The sequence below is a fragment of the Notolabrus celidotus genome, chromosome 3 (assembly GCF_009762535.1).
Source record: "Notolabrus celidotus isolate fNotCel1 chromosome 3, fNotCel1.pri, whole genome shotgun sequence".
In the NCBI taxonomy this organism is placed as follows: Eukaryota; Metazoa; Chordata; class Actinopteri; order Labriformes; family Labridae; genus Notolabrus; species Notolabrus celidotus.
This window is the reverse complement of record NC_048274.1, coordinates 19,407,065-19,426,859: the sequence shown is the minus strand read 5'-3', so window position 1 is coordinate 19,426,859 and position 19,795 is coordinate 19,407,065. Positions and strand designations below refer to the sequence as shown.

Genomic DNA, 19,795 nt, shown 5'->3' with positions numbered 1-19,795 from the left:
TGGGAGCAGTCAGAGCACGGCCTCTGCCTCGGGCTATTGTTAAAATAATAGCTTATGGTTTAACTCTGACTTGGATATTAGAGTAAACCAGCAGAACCAGCTGGAAATTTGGCAAAAATTGAAGTCTCTATAAGTGTATAGAGTAGATTGAGAGTCCACACACACTGATTAGAATGTTTTATTCGTTATTGTTTGAGCCTGAAAGAAAAAGTCATCAAATCACATTTTCAGTAATGACCTCCCTGCCGATTAGATAAGAATTGCTTGTTATTGTTGAGGAAAGCGTTCAGCCCTTTAAGGACACACTGTCTCTCTCTCTCACACACACACACACACACACTCAGGCTCCTTTATATTGAAGTCAGTTGTTTCGTTGTTGATGTTGAAGGCGGTTTCCTGCTGCGGTGAGTGATGTGTGCTCTAATAGGCTCTGCTTCACAATATGTCACCGCTTCAATACAAGACGTTGAGCTGCGGTGAACTGCAGGGAGGGAGGAGAAGTGCTACTCTGCTCTGCATTTATCAGATGTGTCAGCTGATGGATGGCAGCAGTCCACAGGTGGAGGTGGCGGTGGTTTATCTCAGTCATCCGTCTTGTTGTGGACACTCAGCAGTCACTGATCTCACTACAGCAAGACATTTATTTCTCCTCTGGAAAATTCACTCCACTGGAAGAGCTGCAATCAACACAGGGCTAATTTACTGATGTTTAACAGGTGGCTACATTGAGCATCTAATTATCTGCAGCCGGTGCTTCGTCAATCAATACTTTCTTTAGTAAACGACCTGAGTCCCTTATATCCATCCCTCTTATTTGCAATATGGAGTTGATTGGGCTTAAAGGCTGCATATATCTTGCAGCTATTTGAGGCCTCACTCAGGTACTGCTGTGCTTTGTGCTAAATGCTGGTGTCATCATGCTAGCTTTATAGTAAGCACGCATTAAATGGTTAGTAAGGGGGTATACCATAGAATGAGATTAGACAGTTAATTCGGGTCAATGAGCCTGAAGCCAGGGTTTTCAGTGTCACGAAAATTAAGTCACATATCCACAGAATGAAACCGTGCAGTTACTGTAACATATGCCGTATGCATCCCATTCAGTTTTCAATCTCTTCAAGTCTCCCGCTTCACATTTTTATCTGTTCGCTCTTGATGAAGTTAACGCTTAGAATTTAAGCTGATCATCTGCACAGCAAAACAACAGCACTTCTAAGGACACTGGATTACTTTTAATATGCATAGACATACAATCCTACCAATTTAGTTTGAAGCGGCTGGTTTTTGCAGTGTCTATCATTGTTGAGGTTCCAGAGTTATAGCCACTGTGTGCATGTGTCGCATTAGAAATAACAGGTGAGTGCTTTCTGAGGTAAATTTCTCTATTTTATGAATAAACACAACCATTTTCTGCCCGGTCCCTCCAACTTTGGTTTTTACCGCAATAACTTTCATGTTCCATCCAGCTCACTCTCCCACCTGCTCGCTTGACCACCATGGGGTCGAGAGCCTTCAGCCGCCCAAAGTTTTAGATTAACTGTCATTCCAATCTCTACAGCTATGCTGCTAACAAGACTGAAATCTCATTAATTTGCTGTCCAAAGCCTCTCTGTTTTAGAGATTCAATTCTTTATCTTTTGATGACTTCTTGATGATTTTAATGTGATATCTATGGGTTTATATTGTTGGTTCGACAGTGGCAAAACTTTATCCAAGCATCACAAAATAGAGTTGCAGACCAAACATTAAATTCCTGTATCACATAATAATCAACAAATTAATGGATGATGAAAGTAATTGCTGCTTCCCCATGTTTGGGGCTTGTGAGGCTGACTATTAGCCATTTGGACTTCAACCAAGAGGCAGTGAAGTGTTTCAGCTGCTCATGGTTACCCAATACATTGTTCAGCCACTTCATGTTGGTGATTCATGTACCGCACCAAGTAGCTGTAACTACATGGATGCCCCAAATGCCAATGTACAAAAATGTCCTGCATATTGTTGCCGCCAGCTTGGAGGAACCCTCATCAAATCCAGCAGTAAAACATTTCCTGCTGCTGTTTGGCACCTCACATTCCAGACCGGACCAGCTCGGCCAATCGGAGCGTTAAATTTGACCAGTTGGCTCGAGGTTCATCGGGGCAGGCTGGTTCAGACTGGTCTCCGGTAAATGGAGTGAAACATCTCATCATCAGACACAACCAGCATTGTGAGTGCTGACCAGTGCTTGTTGTTGTGAGGATAGCAGGAGGTTCAATGTCTGATGCAGGTTTTAACTGCTTTTGAACTCAAAATAATTCAACTATTTATGTTTTTGTAGCTGAAATCTGCTAAAGGCAAAGAGAAAAAGTCTTGGACTAATCACATAAAAGTTGCATTTTAGATCCACTTATCTTTGTCTGCCTGAAAGAAAATATGTTGCTCAATTAAATAACCAAATTTGGCTCTGGGCACTGATGGAGTAGATCATCCATTCACAGGCAGTAACAAATAAAGGCTAAAGAATAAAACACACTTTTTCTACAAGCAGTGATGAAACACTCTGTCCAGAGAAATCTGGACTCAGCAACACTACTTTAGATGTATTCTCTCTCTGCTGTACTTTCTGCTGTTATAAATCACCACAGACCAGCTGGTTTGATGTACCTGAGCTTCGGTGTGAATTGACTCTGCATTTCAAGAGATCTGGCTGCTACAGTGATTTTTCAAACACTGATATGATCCTCCTAGCAAGAGCAATGTCTAACTTAACAGGGTTCTTTCTTCTCTTCTGTATTCTGTGTGCTCAAAATGAAGAACACAATCACTCTCTTTGTTGCGTAATAACATTGTATAACTTTACGACTCAATTTCCAATTCTTCTAAACAAGCAAAGCCTTTATCTCACGTTCTGTTAAATGAACTATAAATTAGCCTGTGGACGGACTTTAAAAGTTCTTAATATGAACAGAAAATATGAGGCAACTCCTGCAGACTCAGGAATGTGTTATTAACCCATCCCAGATAATGTTTAGAGTTTGAAATGATCTTTGAAATAATTCACAGCCGCTCTAATTTCAAGGGAGTCTCTCTGAGAACCTTTTACTTTGGCAGAAAGATGGTGGTCTCTGCCTTTGTGTGTGTGTGTGTGTGTGTGTGTGTGTGTGTGTGTGTGTGTGTGTGTGTGTGTGTGTGTGTGTGTTTGTGTTTCCCCATCAGTCTCCATTATTGTCATTGTCGGGGGTGGTGTTTGATGAGGCTATTAAAAGTTTTTTTTGATATACGGGTCAATAATGATCTTTAATTAAAATAGGCGCAGCTTGATGCTGCTTGACTCTGCTGAACTGAAATGTTGAACTTTGTTCTTGTCACATGTTGCTTCATATTGGTTTTTGCTTTGGTAGCTTTGTTATAACATAGGTGATGCTTTCTTGACACATTGTAAGTTTAAAAACACTTGAAATGTCTTTGTTAGTGTTTGTGAAGTTGAAAAAAATACATGTATTGCACTGTTTAAGACAGAAAGAGACACGCTGTTTTTCAGTGTGTAAATGTGTAGAGGTCTTTTGTTTACCAGCTCACTGGACCCTGTGCTGGTTTAATTAGACAGCACTACGGTGCTGCCAAGCTGCTGGATGTGACGGTATGTCGGCTACCCTGCCACAAATTGGCTGCTTGAACTTGTGCTGTCTTCTGTCTTTCCTCTGTGTGATTATTTCTGTCCTTATGAATTTATTTATGTGCATCTTGTCATCTGTCTCCATTTTAGAACTTGATCCTCAGGAGACTTTGCTGCATTTCTCAGCACGAAGAGGTCTTTTTCGGGTGACGCACTTCCTGCTGCAACGGGCTGGAGCGAGAGAGGCCCTGCGATTGGCTAACAGAGAAGGCCACACCCCCTTCGCCATTGCAGCTCAGCGAGGACACGAACGTCTGCTTGAGCTCCTCACAGAGTAAGCATCAAGTACATTGTGTGGTGACAGGGCATGTTTGATTGAATTGTAGTGTGCGAGGTTGTGATGTATTTTCAGTTCCAGTTAAACTGAAAAACAGCACATCTTTAAAGAAGAGAAAGTACTTGAAAAACCACGACCAAAGTTTGTGACAGTGATACTAGCTCTGAGTTTCAGTGAACATTGCCCTCTCCTCAGAACAAACAGACTCATGTCAATATATCAGAGGACAGATAGTGTGGTTCCTTTAGGGCAGCCTTGTTTGTCTTCTATCTTCAGTGAACAATAGAGGAATCCAAAGAACATCACCACAAAGCCCAATGCAGCCCAGGTTGGTACTTTCAGCTGCGGCGGGATTGTTGGAGGCAAATTGAAAAGTTGTGTGCTGTCACTATTGTTTCAAGAGAATCCAGAGAGATAGCAGCCACACACAACACAAAAGGCTTGCCTACATCGTCTATGTCTCTGAAACACCTCCCAATGTTTAACTTTACTGTCATCCACACACAATGCTGCGTTGTCTCTACAAAGTGTACTGACAAGGGATTGTATGTTTTTTATTTGCACTTGTCAGGTATCTTTCCTTAACAATACCTGAGTGACAAGTAAGGTCAAATTCTTTTCAGCGTTTTATGGTGAAACATTAAACTGAAATGAAAAAACGGAGACAGCCCGAGTCAGGGTTTAAAGTGAAAATGGACCCCTTTTATGTCTTTTAAGCACTCTACTTATCTGCTGCAGAATAGTTTTCACTTAACTCAAAATGAAGATGCCACAAGCTGAAAGACAACTACCACTTAGGGAGCTTGCTCATTACCATATGCGCTTTACAGCTTACAGCTCAGTCTTTATATGTTGGTAATTACATTTCCCTCATGAAAAGTGAAGTCACTCGCAGCCTGGCCGGTGACCTCAGCTGCCGGGCCTCGCAGCTAAAGCTATCCACCCAACATTACGCAAACAGATCTGCCTGAGTGGGAGGTGTCTCCTCTTTCCAGCACTGACTTTATGAACAGAAACACTGCACATGCTTGTATGTTCCCACTTTGAGCTAACGCAGCAGGGGGAGATACGTTTTCTGTCAAAGCTTATCATAGGAGTAGTCTTCAAGGGATGTTTTAGAGGTGCATTATTTTATGACTGGTAACAGCATCTGGAACTTTTAAACATTTAGCTGCTTAAGTCTATGACAGCAACGCTATAGGATGATTGATGAGGTGCTAAACTGCTCAAATAGACTAAACATAACCACAGCAACTGAAGGAAAAAAACGTCAGTAATGCACATGGATTATCAAAGAAAAGGGGGAGTGTAGATCAGCTGACATCACTGTTAAAACTTTCTCCTGAAAGCAGAACTGTGCTGTGTTAGCCAATCACACTACAGGCACTTTAGGATGATCTAAGTGTTTATTTCACGGCAGGGCTGAGACGGACACAGAGACGGACAAAGGGACTGAGACTGTCCAGCAAGTTTCTACGGACGCCAGGGTGTTCTGCCACCTTCCCAGGCTGAACACACACACTCTGACACTGAAGACCCACCCGGGCCATGACCTCCCGACCCTTCAAAGGAGTGTCGAGCAGCTGCTACACTTGATTTGCCATCTCCATACCAAGGTGAGTCACACCACCCTGCCCTTTCAGCACTCCATTTCTACCCATGCTGGTCTCATCCGGTACCTGGGCTGCTGCTGGACGTTGTTGGATTGTTTGTCTTTTCACTGCCCTCATTTTTTTAACCTTCGAGCTTAGTTTGTATAACCGGTGGAACACCTTATGCAATCACAGAGCTGGCGATTGATAAGAACTAGAGAGCAACTCTGTTAGTTTCTCTGAGGGAAAGGCTAACGTTTATCCTCCTTCTTTTCTGTATTCTGCAGGGAGTGTCTGAACTGGAGCTGCAGTTTGATTCTCTGCACACAGCAGCTGAGTGTTGTGATGGTGTAGAAACTGAGACAACCTGTCTACAGCAGCCTTCTTCAACATCTGAGTGCCTGAATCTGACAACAGAGGAAAACTGCTCCGTGGAAAACAGCGGTAGTGTTGATTGTGGACATGGGGAGACTGGGAATGAAGAGAGAGCCTGGATTTTGTCTTTGAGGAGTCAAAAGTCAGAGGAACATCCCCATGAGTATGGCCCCGGCCCCCCAGAGGACTGGGTGTGTCTCAGTTCAAACATTGGGAGAGATTACTGCAAAAGGAGGCAGGGAAAGGAGCAGCCTGGTGTTTCCTCCCAGAGTTTGAGTGTGTGTGAAGAAGCACAGAGTGCGACAGAAAGGGAGAGCCTTACTGTGGGAATCCAAGCACCAGCAGGCTGTGATAAACGGGCAGAGGAAACTGATAGAGAAGAGGCTGTGATTCAGGAAGGACAGGAGGCCACGGGGGGAGAGGAAAGATCTGAGCAGGAAGCAGAGGAGAGCAATGGTGGAAGGCCAGAGGAGGAGACAGATTCTACAAATCTAATAACGCCCTGCGGAGATTCGAAAGCTTTAGTCATGGGCCAGTCCCCATCGTCAGAAGGCTCTGAGGTATCTGAAACCTCTGATTCTGAAATGAAGGATTGCTGTCAGGAAGGAGAGCATGTTGGGGAGGAGGAGATGAAACTCAGCGAGGATCCCCAGGATGGCCTCTCTTTAGACGAGCAGGAGGCAGAGAGTGAGGAGTTTACAGACCCTGTATCAGCCCCAGGGGACCTCCCCAGCCCATCACTGATAGACTGTGGTGATGTAATCGAGGAGCCCAAATCTGTTGTTCCATGTCTCTTGATAGAAGGCCTCCATGAGGGGGAACCTCCACCAGACACAAACAGCCTGGAACAAAACCAGGAAACAGCTGGTGGGGATTATGCTACAGAGCAGCAGTGGGGCTCGGCTCCAGAAACTGGCTGTCACTCTGGGATTTGCACTGGAGGAGTGAGCAGTGAGGAGTGGGACTGTGAAGAAGTCACTGAACCTTCTGGATACAGTATGGAAAGGACTATTTTGTCAATGTATGAACCTTACAATACAGATGGTGATGGTAATGAGGCTGCTAATATGGAAGATTTCCCCACAGATCCTTCACCTGAGCCTTCACCTGAGCCTTCACCTGAAGTGGTTCCCGACTCTGGACTTGGTGATCTGGACTCCAGGATGACCCAGTCTATCTCTAGTGATGATGATAGCAGTTTCCAATCTGTTGCAAGCTCTACAACAGAAATATTTCACCCCACTCAGGACAGTGCTAGTTATGAGGAACAGGACCAAACAGGACTTAGGATGGAGGAACCAAATGATTCAGAACCTGCTGAAAGCACTGATTCACAAACCATGGATGCAGGGCTCCCCTCGGAGCCGGACCCTGACGCTGCACTGCCAGAGACAGACTGCAGCCAGACTGGCACTGAGCCTGAATCACAACTGTTACCCAGTCCCCACACAATGGAGGCTTTGTGTCCTGAGGGGACAGGAGAGGAATCTGACCCAGAACTTTCCAAAGAGGATCTGTTGGGTCAAGGGTTGGCAGAGAGTGGGGAAGATCCAACATTTAATGAAAGTGAAATTGCAGAGGCCGGCGACTCTGAAGTGAATGCAGGATTGGAGGATGTGGCATCTGAGGTCAAGAGTCCATCAGGTGAAGAAGAAAATGATAAATCTGCAGTTGCCCCTTCTGAAAACAGTGGAGATGTGCAATTGATGCTGGAGCATCCCAAACAGGAGGATTCAGAGATGACGGTAGATGAGACATCACCTGATTTCAGTACATCCTTATCACAAGATGACACCCGACTGTCAGACAGTGCAGATGTCAGTGTAGATGTCAATGCATCTGAAGCTGAAGCACCCCCTTCAGACAATGAAGCATCAAGTGAATCTCATGTTGTGAATGAGACGACGGATAGTCCAGAGATCTGTGACACAGTGGATGGAGCTCAACAGAACCACAACAGCACAAGTCAAGGTGAGCAAACAGTGATTTATTTTGGTACCGCTCCAGGTTTGTTCTAGTTTCACACACTCGCATACATCACAGGGCAATATGTTTGTCAAAGTCCTGCTCCTAAACAAATATGCTAAATCAGATTTACTCTTCCTACCGGTGATTAATGGCAGCAGCTCCACAACGCTAAATGCAATGTAGCTCACCATAATTGTGCTTCTTGAGGTTTTTGTTTTATTTCTATGACATCCTGCTGTGATGTATTGCTTGTTCAAGGGCAGATGTTTCTTATTCTTCCTGCTGTTTCGGTTCCAATTGTCTCTCTAATGGTGATTTAGCTTAAAGTGACCCTTAAGGGTTTCGTTTCTTTATTTAAAAAGCAATTAAGGAGCATAAACTGGGACGCTAGCACCATATTTTGCTGCATCACTTCATACAAGGACACAGGATACATTGTGACATTCTACGTAACTGTAAATAGAAAGCAGTTTCATATAATTTATACCTTAGGCTGTGTGTAGTTTAACAACTCTTCCCTTTATATTCATATGTTTTGTGTTAGTCTCTGGCCACAGTATACTGCACGTCAGCAGGCAAGGTCACATTACCCGTGCATGTGACCAAGTCTCAGATGCAGAGCTAGAAGGCTGGGTTTTCTAAAACAAACACACACAAAGCCAGCTGATGGGAGTATGAAGCAGGAAGTGAGAGTCTCCCTTCTCCAAGTGAACTTCCAACACTCCTCTATCGCTTATTTTCACTCTTCAGGAATAATTGTGCTGGACCCAAAGTCCAATAAAGAAAAGGTTGAGGCCAAGGTCTGTGCTGTGGGATGTCATTATGAACGAGGGGATATATTTACTGCCTGACAGTGGGCCAGCTCAGAGGATCAGGGACAGGCTTTTGAATGTTTCATGCTTTTGAAAATTAAGTAATCAAATAGAGGAAATAAAGATGTGATGTTCAGCCATGATAACACATACATAAAATACACAAAATACAGAAACAGCCTGTTTTTTTTAAATTTTTTTAGACTTTTCCACTTCCTTTGACATTCATCAACATGTTCACCGAAACAAGCTTTAGAAGATAGATTCCTTTAATCCATCTCAGATAATTACACAGAACCATCAATGCACCATTTGGTTTCTGTTTTCATAATCAAAGAATGATTAATTCATTTACATCCAAATGGTTATTGTACCCCAGGGAAATTTTCTTTTCAGGAGAGTTTTAATAGTACATAAAAACTCCAGACACAAGCTGCTATAGCACTATTGTTCTCAGAGAAACTCCTCAGTGTATCTGCAGTCAGGGCAGACAGGTCCCCGTTCCTTTCACTCCAACCACTTATTATTGATTTCTATATTTTGAGCATTTTACCATTGCTTTGTGTGTTGTACATTTCTCCAGAGGTGATCCCGTCTGAACAAACTGTGGTCTGTGCGACAGAGGAAGAAAGTGCATCACCCGAGGAAACAGACTCCTCCATGGTAAGATCAAAGTCTCTAAAGTCTTCGGATATCAAACTGTTCTCTTGTAGACATAGGTGGCATTAACATGAGTCAATGTTGAGTCATTGTTTGCTAAATGTGTGAACCACCCTGAGTAACCTTTGTATCTTTATAGATATTGTGAGCAAACAACCACAGTTCAGCCCATGAGCTACCACATTAGTATGGATACAGTGTAAGAGAAAGCTGCAGTTGAGGCGATCTTCCTCTGAATATACTCCAACTTTTTCAAACACAGGTGCAACTAATGACTTCATTACAATATCATTAGTTTCACCTGTCCCTTACCTTCTGTATCAAGTCAACATGTCTGCTGTGAAAAATGTCTGTCAGTCGCATTAATTTAGAAACTTCCTGGCAGCAGGAGCGCTCTGCAGCTACCAAGGCTATCAAAACAGATCAGTGGGGTTTACTTTGAACAAGAAAACAAAGTACTGTACAGGGTGGACTTCTAAAGAGGAGGAAGAAAAACCAGGCCATGCTAATCAAGCTAACATATCAGTCAAATCCAGAATCTGTAAAAATGCTCAAGCTCTCTTTGAATGTGAAGGACAATATTGTCTTTCATTACCAAAAAAGTCTGGCAGTCAAGTCAAAAATAATTATGTTATATGAAAAAATGGTATTAAAGCTGCTGTTGGCAGTCGTGATATAAACATCAGTTCTGAGAGAGATCTCCAATGTCAACACTACCCCTCCCCTCTACTGCTGTCATAACCCCACCCACAAAAGATTGTTGTGCACATAGACATAAAGAGTAGTCCCCACATTGGCTGCTGGGGCGCAAGAAATACAGCCGCCATCTTGGTCCGGTCATCCTACCCATGATCCTACTTGTAAACGTATACTGAAGCAGCAGAGACTTCAAGATGCCAGAGCACTGTGTGGCAGAATAACTATCATATATCCCATATATCACATATCAGAATATTCTATTACTGTAAAGCTCACTATGAATATTAAAATATGCCAAACTATATGTCCTGTATCATACCTACATGTATGACATTTGCAGAAAAACAACAACAACATGAAAATCAGTTTAGTATTCAGCAAGTTATGATTGATTAAATGCACTGACACTTAATTGCGCCTGCCAAACAGATTACACTGAGTGGAGCGGGTGACCGGACCAAGATGGCGGCCCCATGGCTCGTCAGCGCCAATAGGTAGTAGCGGTCGATGCAGCATCTACTCTTTATTATGTTTATGGTTGTGCGCGTTCTATGAGGAGGTAGTGGCTTCCCAGCCAATCAGGGCGACGTAGTGGGGCCGCCACTCGACCAATCAGGAGAGAGGGTTGGGGAGTAGCTCTGATTGGTCCATGATAACGGGAACGAGGGGAATAATAACATTGCTTGATACAAAGGCATTGGAAAACACAGAGATTTCCCCACAATCTCAAATTACCTCACTTACAGATGAGTACTGATTGGTATTATGACCGTTTCTTCAAACCGAGCAGAAACAAAGTCGTTTTTTACACCATTCCTACCAACAGCATCTTTAAGTAAGCACACACTGACAATGGTTTTGTTCAAAACACACATGAATAGTGAGTGTGAAGTTTTCTTATATCCCGCTCAACATGCACAGTCATGATGTGTTTTCTAAAGTTTAGCTGCCTGTTTTCACGAACTGATCTCAGCATCCTGAGAGTTTGAATGCATCTCATTTGTATCCTTTAACATGCAATGCTTTGCATGACTTCTGCTCAAAGTTGTAATGATGGGGCTTAACAATGCAGCAATTCTGCATTCTGTTTGCATGGCCAGTCAGCACGGCAGTGTATAACAGCCGTGGCTCTGTAGACTCCAAATTAAGCTTGTACTTATTTATCTGCACAACAGATTGTAAGGAAATTAATGTGTGAAAAGAAACACACAATTTAACACATTTAAAGGGAATTGAACCTTGAATATGCATAGGTCTGTCCTTTTCACAGACAAACTGTTTTGCAAGATTTGGAAGAACTGGTCAATAATTGTGAAATACCTTCAATTAAGTACTCAAAAAGGTAGAATATGCTCTTTGGCAGTGTAAAAAGAAGAGATCTGCAGAGTTTAGGTATAGAGCAGTCTGGAATTTGTTTTTCTGTTTGAGTAAAAAACATGCTGCCATGTCTTTTTTATTCAACAACAATCTAAATTACCTGTTGCAGCAACCTGGAGTAAGAGCTCTGAATTAACTGTACTGCAAAATCCCTCAGGGTTTCCCAAACTCCTCTTGTATACAATGTTATTCAGTTCATGTACTGTCTCAGCTCTGCCACAGAGCAGATGAATGTGATCTTCAGTAGACAAGGTTTTTACTCTGAAATGTTGCTGACTAACAGATTCCTCAGCAGCCTTAGACTGGAGTGGTTCTGCTTATTCCTGTGCTGCGGTTTAGGTCAGCGGCTTGTTCTGAATGCCAGATGTTTTGCTGCAGGAGGAAATACGCACACAGTCTGCAGTGTGCTGAGGTCGCCAGCAGAGGGCATTGTAGCCTTAAAGCCAACACTTCAGGTTTTTCCTCTTGACAAAAAGGAGAATTTAATGACCTGCCATGGATTCGTGCTGGTGTTGAACAAACTGTGGTAGTAGTAATGATGAAGATTGATCTAGTCACGAATTGCAGACATATCCTCGGATCTTCAGCAATTTAATTAGAAGGGGAAAAAAAGAAGAAGTTATAATTGGATCCTGTGAAATGTGAGACATATTTTAATTATTCGGATAAAAAAAATATTATTAGGGTTGTTACATCATCACTGGACATCAGGAAAACAAAAAACATGACATACTCACAATGAATCATTTGTTTTGGGAAATTCAAGGAGCATAACAAAAAAATCAAAAGTAATAAAATGCTTCCTGTCTCTCTTCAGCTATCCTATCATAAAGGCAAAAAAAAAGAGGTTAATGTATCTCAAGTCAACAGCTTGGAATATATAACAGTCTCAATGGTGACAGCAACACATAGCGGCATGAAACAATAAAAGGTTAATATAGCAATTGAAGAAACACAAGGGAGGCCAGTGTTATGTCAGGATCTGTAGGTAGCACATAATGTAACCCTGCTTGAATCACAATGAGTGATATCCGCTGCATTTCCGTGATATAAGAATATAGAGACTTGTTGTCATATACACTATGACCCATAGTTTGTCCACTCATAAAACATGGGCAGAAGATAAGAGTTTTCTTACAAATGGGATTCCTGTAGAATCTGCACACAAGGAAACAGCTTCAACACCATCTTTAAGAGGAAAAGGCAACAGTTAAGGTTAATGTGCTGCTGTCAAGGCCTTTTCAATAAACACTTTGAGCCACCAGTGCTGCTTCCATTCGTGTGTGCAGCGTCTGCATTCACAGCTTTGTTCTGTGACACGGCTGTTAATGCAGCAGCAGCTCTGGAGATTTCACCTGTGATATTGCATTTCCAAAGTAAACAGCTCATCGAGTCTGTGAACTCCACAGCCAAGGGCCAAAAAAAGCAGCCCTAACAATGCATTATATACTGTAATATAGCCTATAAATCACAGTATTATTTACCACATTGTTCAGGCTTGACTTCTCTGCTATATGTACTGAACCTCAGGGAAACATTTCCTCTGTTTGTACAGAAGTAAAAAGTATTTTTCTTTACTGATATGATCGGTCACAGTGCCCTTAGCTCAATATGATGCAGTTCATTTTTCCCTATTTGTGCTCCTGTTTTCTACATTTGTACTGCTGAGATGCTTCTCTCAGTGCTTACAATAGATGAAATAGGAATAAAAGGGTTGAACGCCAAAATATTTCATGGTGCGGAAATTATTTCTGGTCATCTTTCATTCTAAAGCTGCATCAGTGAGAAACATCTGACATATGTGCTAACTACTGCTTTGTAAAGTTGACCCTCTGGCTGTTGAAGACTGGTATTAAAGAGAAGAGAGTGAGTGAGGGATGTGAAGTGGATATAGATTCGATAGAGTCAGTGGTTTAGGCTGTCAGGAAGAGTAGTTTTGGTCTCTAACATGACTCATCTTTTTGTTTGTGTGTATGTCTAGAAGTGTGTGCTTGTGTGCTGCTCTGCCTCATCGTCTTGTTGAAAGATGGGGTTATTCAAGCTGGGAGGTTTTTTGGGGAATTAAAGCAGCATTATGTAACTATATGTGACCTTAAAAGAACAGCCTTAAAGTAATTTTGATGGTACACTGACTTGTAATAGGGAGAACTGTGCTGCCTTCATGCAGCAACTCGTGTGTTAATCGAGCCTGAACTTCTCCAAGTACTGGGGACTGTTTTGCCACTGACTTTCTTTCAGAAAGCAGTGAACGAAACTACCTCAAGTTGCCTATCTCACCTTAATATTCCCTCTATAGACTTCATACCAGAGAAGACAAGACAGAGATTGACAGTTTTCAAATCAAGTAAAAGGTGCAGCTCATAATCAAATTTCATATATTGCGTGCAAACTCTGTGGTTCATTGGGTTCAACGGATTGTTTGCAGCGTCTGCATGAACTTTGAAACACCTGGTGCTCTGGTGGTGAGTTTGAATTAGGGGGAAGCTTTATTTGTTTGTGGCTGCTGGGTTTAACACCTGAGTGCTATTGGCCGGCTGATTGCAGGACCTGAGATCAAAGCTTGGATTCTCATGTGGGGGGACAGTCATCAGAGCGTAGGGACAACCCGATGTTTACATGAATCTAAATATCGTCAAGAGGGTTCTTTTTGCAATTCTGGAAATTATATTATTCACGTATCTGCTGCTTTCACACTGATGCTACCATCCTCAAAAAATGAGCTAAGTCCTGACTCCTCCAAAAGTGCAAGGTGCACTGATGAGCATAAAAAATGAAACTAGCATCCCAGGTATAGTCTAAGTGGTCAAATTGTAAATCACTTGAATAGAGGCTGTAGTTCTTGAAGCCGGAGAACCATGGTTTGGTTCCACTTGGCCCTTTGCCGCATGTCATTTGTCACCCTCTCTCCTAATTTCTTTCTCTATCCTCTGAATAAAGATATAAAAGCCCCCAAATAGACATCAAAAAGTCTAGTCCTTTATCACCACTCATAATTTATTGACAGAACATAGATTATAAATTAACAGATTAAATTAATTTACCAATCTGTCTCAACATGTGCCTGCAAGACTTTATTTCAGCCCTTATATTGCAAGTCTACAACAGCCACAGCTGTTCCAACGTCATCATGCCTTCATACTTTCATATTGATCTTGCAATAGTGTTATAATGGTGTTCCTGTGTTTCATTTCACATTGCATTACAGTGTTGCAGAAGAGCTCCACATACAGCAGGAGCTACTCACACACACACACACACACACGCACACACCGCTGTTGCGCCCTGTGGCTCACAGTGATGTCATCCTGCCTCTGTAACGCTGCTCCTACCATCTCTGATGCCGGCACTCGCCCCTCAGAAACATTAATATTGAAGGTGAGATGTCATTGGGGTGTGAATATCATGCTGTTAGCTGCAGTATGAAAAAGAGCTTTCAACAAGTCAAAAAACGGAGAGTCAGGCGGCTTCTATACTGACCGGCTGTCTTACAAATACAACTCTCAAACCCAACTTAATTTGTAAGCACTTATATTCTTTGATTACTTGTTTGAAAAAGGGATTGATGCTCTGCCAACCACGAGTAATACACTGTTAGCCATAGCCGTCATCTCCTCCATCATTGCTGCAGAGCTTAGTTCTGTGTATGTGGTGTCCTGTTCTTGCTGTATTGAACCTGTGCTGTAACTCTGGGGAGAAACTAATACCAAAGTACTGGTATATGTGTGCGTGTATTATTTTTTTAGGCATGACCTATGGCATGATTGCAAGAATACTATTGACAACTGACTTAATTTGATGGAAACATATTGCATATTGCAAATTAAAAATCTGCAACATAAAATAGATCCAGTTATAAAAGGATCAGGGTGGGTGTGATGCCTCTGTTTTCAAACATCACCCAGGAACAGACATGATGAACCGTATATGCGGTATATCTGTAAAGTTAGCTCTAGAGACTAGCCCAACGATCTATACCTCCCCCATGTGGATTTATATGAAAGCAAGGCTATTTTATTTACTTCCATAACATCACTGTGTTATCACAAGTTTTCTCAACACAGCCACTGGCCATATCCATCATCTGAGAAAAGTGCAATGACTCCCTGAAGGTGCCTCACAGGTGGCCTGATGTACACACTCCTCCAGCAGGGGGGGTTACATCTCAACAGCATGAAGTGTGATGATTGAATCAGTTTAACTAGTAAAGTAATAATGCCCTGCTGCCGTCTGTCACAGTTTAACAATGTACTACTTTCACTGCTTGATTTATACAATGAGAGAGAGCGATAGAGATAGAGATAGATAGAGAGATAGAGATAGATTCACAGTCACATTGAGGTAGAGAGAAAGAGAGAGAAAAAATACAGAGAGAGCTGGAACATGAGTCAGGAGAGAAGTTTAGAGGCGACAGAGTAAAAGAAAGGCAGAGAGGGAGGGAAGGAGGGAGGGAGGAGGAGAAGGAGGGAGGGAGTAAAGCCTGAGTCTGGGTGAAGGCTGCTTCTGTGGCCAGATGTGAAGCTTAGCAGACAGCTTCAGCTCTCCTCAAAAGTGCTTCTGCCGGATTTTAACCTTCTGTTCACTACATCTGCTCTGGATATTTGAGGGAAAATGTACGAACGACACAAGCGGAGGTACAGCCTCTGTGCCAAAGGAGAGAGAGCTGTAGACGTGGTTTTGATTAAGGTAGGAAACAGATCGGCACTTTCAAACAAAGTTGCTTGATTTGATAATACTGGTCGTGCTTTGGTAATAACAGTCGTTTGAAGAGAAGCTTTGAAAACACAGAGAAGTGCTTAAAACAGATAACAGATTATGGCAAGAGCAATAAAAGCAAAGTGAGGGATAAAAAAGGAGACTGAAATCATAAAAGGAAACTATAAAAAGCAGGCCAAAGTTAATTGGTGAAGTAATTACAAAATTAAGAGAGCTCTAGGATGTGATATAAAAGCTTAAGCTCCCCAGACAGATTGTTTTCAAAGGCCTGATCAGACTTCTCTGAAAAAAGTTGTTGTGAAAAAGTTATGTCTTCAGTAAAATGTTATCAGAACTATCTCAAAGTTTTCCAGCATGTTTGGGCAAATCGGTAGCTGTCTGCCCGGAGTGTTGTGATGAGTTTTTGCTGTGTTGCACCCTGGGAGATGATTGCATGGTTGTTGATAGTGGCCCCTCCACACACACAGTGCTGATTATTTTGGGGTGGAGTGCGGTTTCTGGATGCACACTGCACTTCGTCCATCTCAGTTGAATAACTGTGTATGAAACTTAATGAGGCTGAGACAGTTTAAGGTCTTTCCTGGAGTCTTTTGTCAGGAAAGTCTGTACTTAAAGTTAACCTGTGAAGCTAAAACACAGTACAACTTGCAATAGTGTTCTTAACATGTCTTGTCACACCTGGAAGCTCCTGTTGCTTTACCACATGTGCTCTGCGGTGTATGAATGAAGCCTTTCTGAATGGAATCTTTTCAGCATCCAAAAGCACTTTTTAAAGCCTAAATAGATCTACATACAGAACTCTTTATTCACTCTAGCTTGAGTTGGTATTTTGGCTATAGGACAGCAGATAGTCCGGTTGACTGTTTTGGTTTAAATCATAAAGAGGTTTCCATCCAAACACAGAGGTGGACATGCTCCAACCAATGTTTACACTCATGACTTCTGCAGATAGTTTAGATATGTAGATATTGCATAGCTGGAACACATGTTATTGATTTCCACATACTTTTAAGAATTATCTACAGATGTACAATCCATGGTGACTGCTTGTAGTGTTAAACCTCGAACAAAGCTTGGTCACAGTGATTTTCTTCGATCCAGACACTTTGATCCAGACTGAAATATCATATAACAAGTTAGACCAGGGGTTCTCAAACTTTTTGGAGCCAGGGACCCCTTACATTTTTCAAGGACCCCCTCATAATTGTAACACAGATTAAGCACATGCTTATGACCATTTGCACTCTTAGATGCCCTTGGAACTATTTGGATTGTAAAACTTATCAATCTAAATACTTCAGACCTGTTCCATAGTGATAAACAGAAAACACTTCAATTTGAATCAAGTAAATACTTTAAAACAGAGGGTCATTTCATTCCTTGTGGACTCAACATGACAGCATTTATACTTTTCAAGTAATTGATCTTAAACGCTTTCAGAAAATTAACAGTAGCAAGACTCACATATCCCTTTTGAGCCACTAAATGGTATCCTAACAATGGTATATATGCTGTTTGTAATGACACAGCACAATTTTATAATTTATTAGAAATGTATTTCGCGGACCCCCACGCTTTGGTACACTGACCCCCAGGGGTCCCAGGATCCCACTTTGAGAACCACTGACTTACACTACCAGTCAGATTTAGGAATCACATGAATCCATTGCAGACATTCAGAAAGCCTTTTGAATAAATACAAGTATTGTGATCTTCAAACTTTTTATCCCGAGCTATCATCTGGTCAAAACTTGTTCTCGGCCATGCATCAGTTTGCTTGTCACAGTAGTCACTGGTTCAACTCCCAACAATGCCCCTTTGCTGCATGTCATCGCCCACACACTCTCCATGATTTCCATGGTTTCTCATCAGCTGTCGTATCCATTAAAGCCAAAATGCCACCCCCCAAAAATGAATAATTTACTCTGACTGAAACTGACCAGATTTGTGCCATCAGCATCAGATTTACTTTATGTTAGTTGATATTGTAATTATACTCATTACATGGCTATAAAAACAACAATTAAATAATTTGATGTATTGATTTAAAATTGCTGTTACTAGCGCACTGGTTTGGCCTAGTGGTTAAGTCATGTGCCCCTGTCCTCTCTTAATAAAGGCATAAAAGCCTCAAAATATGAATTAAAAATTAACAATAATAATAGCTCTTTCATTGAAGTTACGCTCACAGTTTGAGCTGCATCCATAGTAATGAGAGTAACTCTGTAGGCTTCTTAAAGAGAGCTACTTTAGGTATTATTACTCACATTAAACTGCAAATTTCCACTGATGGTGAAGTAAAACATGTTGAACAGGCCCGCAAAAATCAGTGCCTAACCTGATTCAGTCACTGACAGTCTCCTTTCAACTTATCACTCTCTAAACACTGACGTATCCCATACCCTGTTCTGCTAAGTGTTCAGCAACGGTCTTTTTTTCACAGCAACAATCTGCTATGAATAAATAAGAAAGCCCGCTGCTACGCAATGTTGCTATGTAATGGCCAATCATAATCAAGTACCTAACCCAGCCACTTCATACTGACAGAAGGCTCCTAACATGTTGACCTAAGATAGTATACATGTGACACCTGGTTGACATCAGTATTTTTAAATTGTCTGTGTGTTCGCAGTCTTATGTTAGTGTTTTGAAAGCACCACCAGTCCTCACCACGGCCTCACAGAGCTACGAGCTTGGCTGTACTCTCTGATCTGTTTTTCCTCTGTGGTAAACACAAGGACATCAAGTAAATCTGTTACTGCAAATAAACAGAAGTGGGTGTAATTGGACTGTAACTAACATCTAAAGTAATGAGATTAGCTAAATAACCTGCTTTATAAGTCTTAACCTTAAACCTGTTCGGAGGCACCTGAAAATTGCTCCACTCCATCCTGGATGTGTGTTCTTTATATACAGCAAATCCTTACTGCTCTTAGTTTGATTTCAATATGTTATTCTATTTGCTCATCAAACATGTATTGGGTGATATTCTCCTTCCTTGTTAAATGTTCTACCATTTCCTCCTTGTGAAGCAAATTTGGGATGAGTGATAATTTGCTCCACAAATAATTTTAGGTATAAATATTCACTAAACAGAATAAGTCAGTCTCAGTGCTGATGGTGTTGTTTGCTTTCGTAGGTTATAAAGAAGCCCCTCTAATAATTTTGGAAGCTTCAGGTAACACATCATAAGTTTTGATTTATAAAGTGGACTAAAAAACTTGCACAATCTAGACTACACCTACCTTATAATTGTTCATAATATTAACCACACAGGACAAGACTGATGTAATTCAAACAAAGTCACTGACTCAAGACTGAATCATTTCCTATTGCCGGATGAGTATTAACGATAATCCAAACTCTTAACCCCTGATCAGCAGTGCATCATGGTGACCGTCATACTGTCTGCTGGCTGTGACAGCCAGAATCCGACCGAGAGGCGCTGAGAGGAAATATCTGCCGAATTGGTCTCTGGTTTATGTAACACCTTTCTTTAGTCTATTGTCACTTTCTAAACTTGTGCTTGATGTCAGCTTGTGTGTGTGTGTGTGTGTGTGTGTGTGTGTGTGTGTGTGTGTGTGTGTGTGTGTGTGTGTGTGTGTGTGTGTGTGAGAGAGAGAGAGAGAGAGAGAGAGAGAGAGAGAGAGAGAGAGAGAGAGAG

The 19,795-nt window shown here is 41.8% G+C and overlaps 1 protein-coding gene across 7 annotated transcripts in view; it reads left to right on the top strand.

Moving 5' to 3' along the window:
* Positions 1-19,795, top strand: part of LOC117810421 (A-kinase anchor protein 13) — a 142,379-nt gene that overhangs the window by 50,701 nt on the left and 71,883 nt on the right. For 4 of the 7 annotated variants that reach the window (XM_034680254.1, XM_034680253.1, XM_034680252.1 and 1 more), the window contains exons 6-9: positions 3,749-3,932; positions 5,356-5,551; positions 5,815-7,873; positions 9,266-9,345. In XM_034680254.1, the coding sequence (XP_034536145.1) occupies positions 3,749-3,932; positions 5,356-5,551; positions 5,815-7,873; positions 9,266-9,345 (2,519 nt within the window). The remainder of the gene's footprint in view (positions 1-3,748; positions 3,933-5,355; positions 5,552-5,814; positions 7,874-9,265; positions 9,346-19,795) is intronic. The other 3 variants (XM_034680257.1, XM_034680256.1, XM_034680258.1) reach the window with 1 other exon arrangement.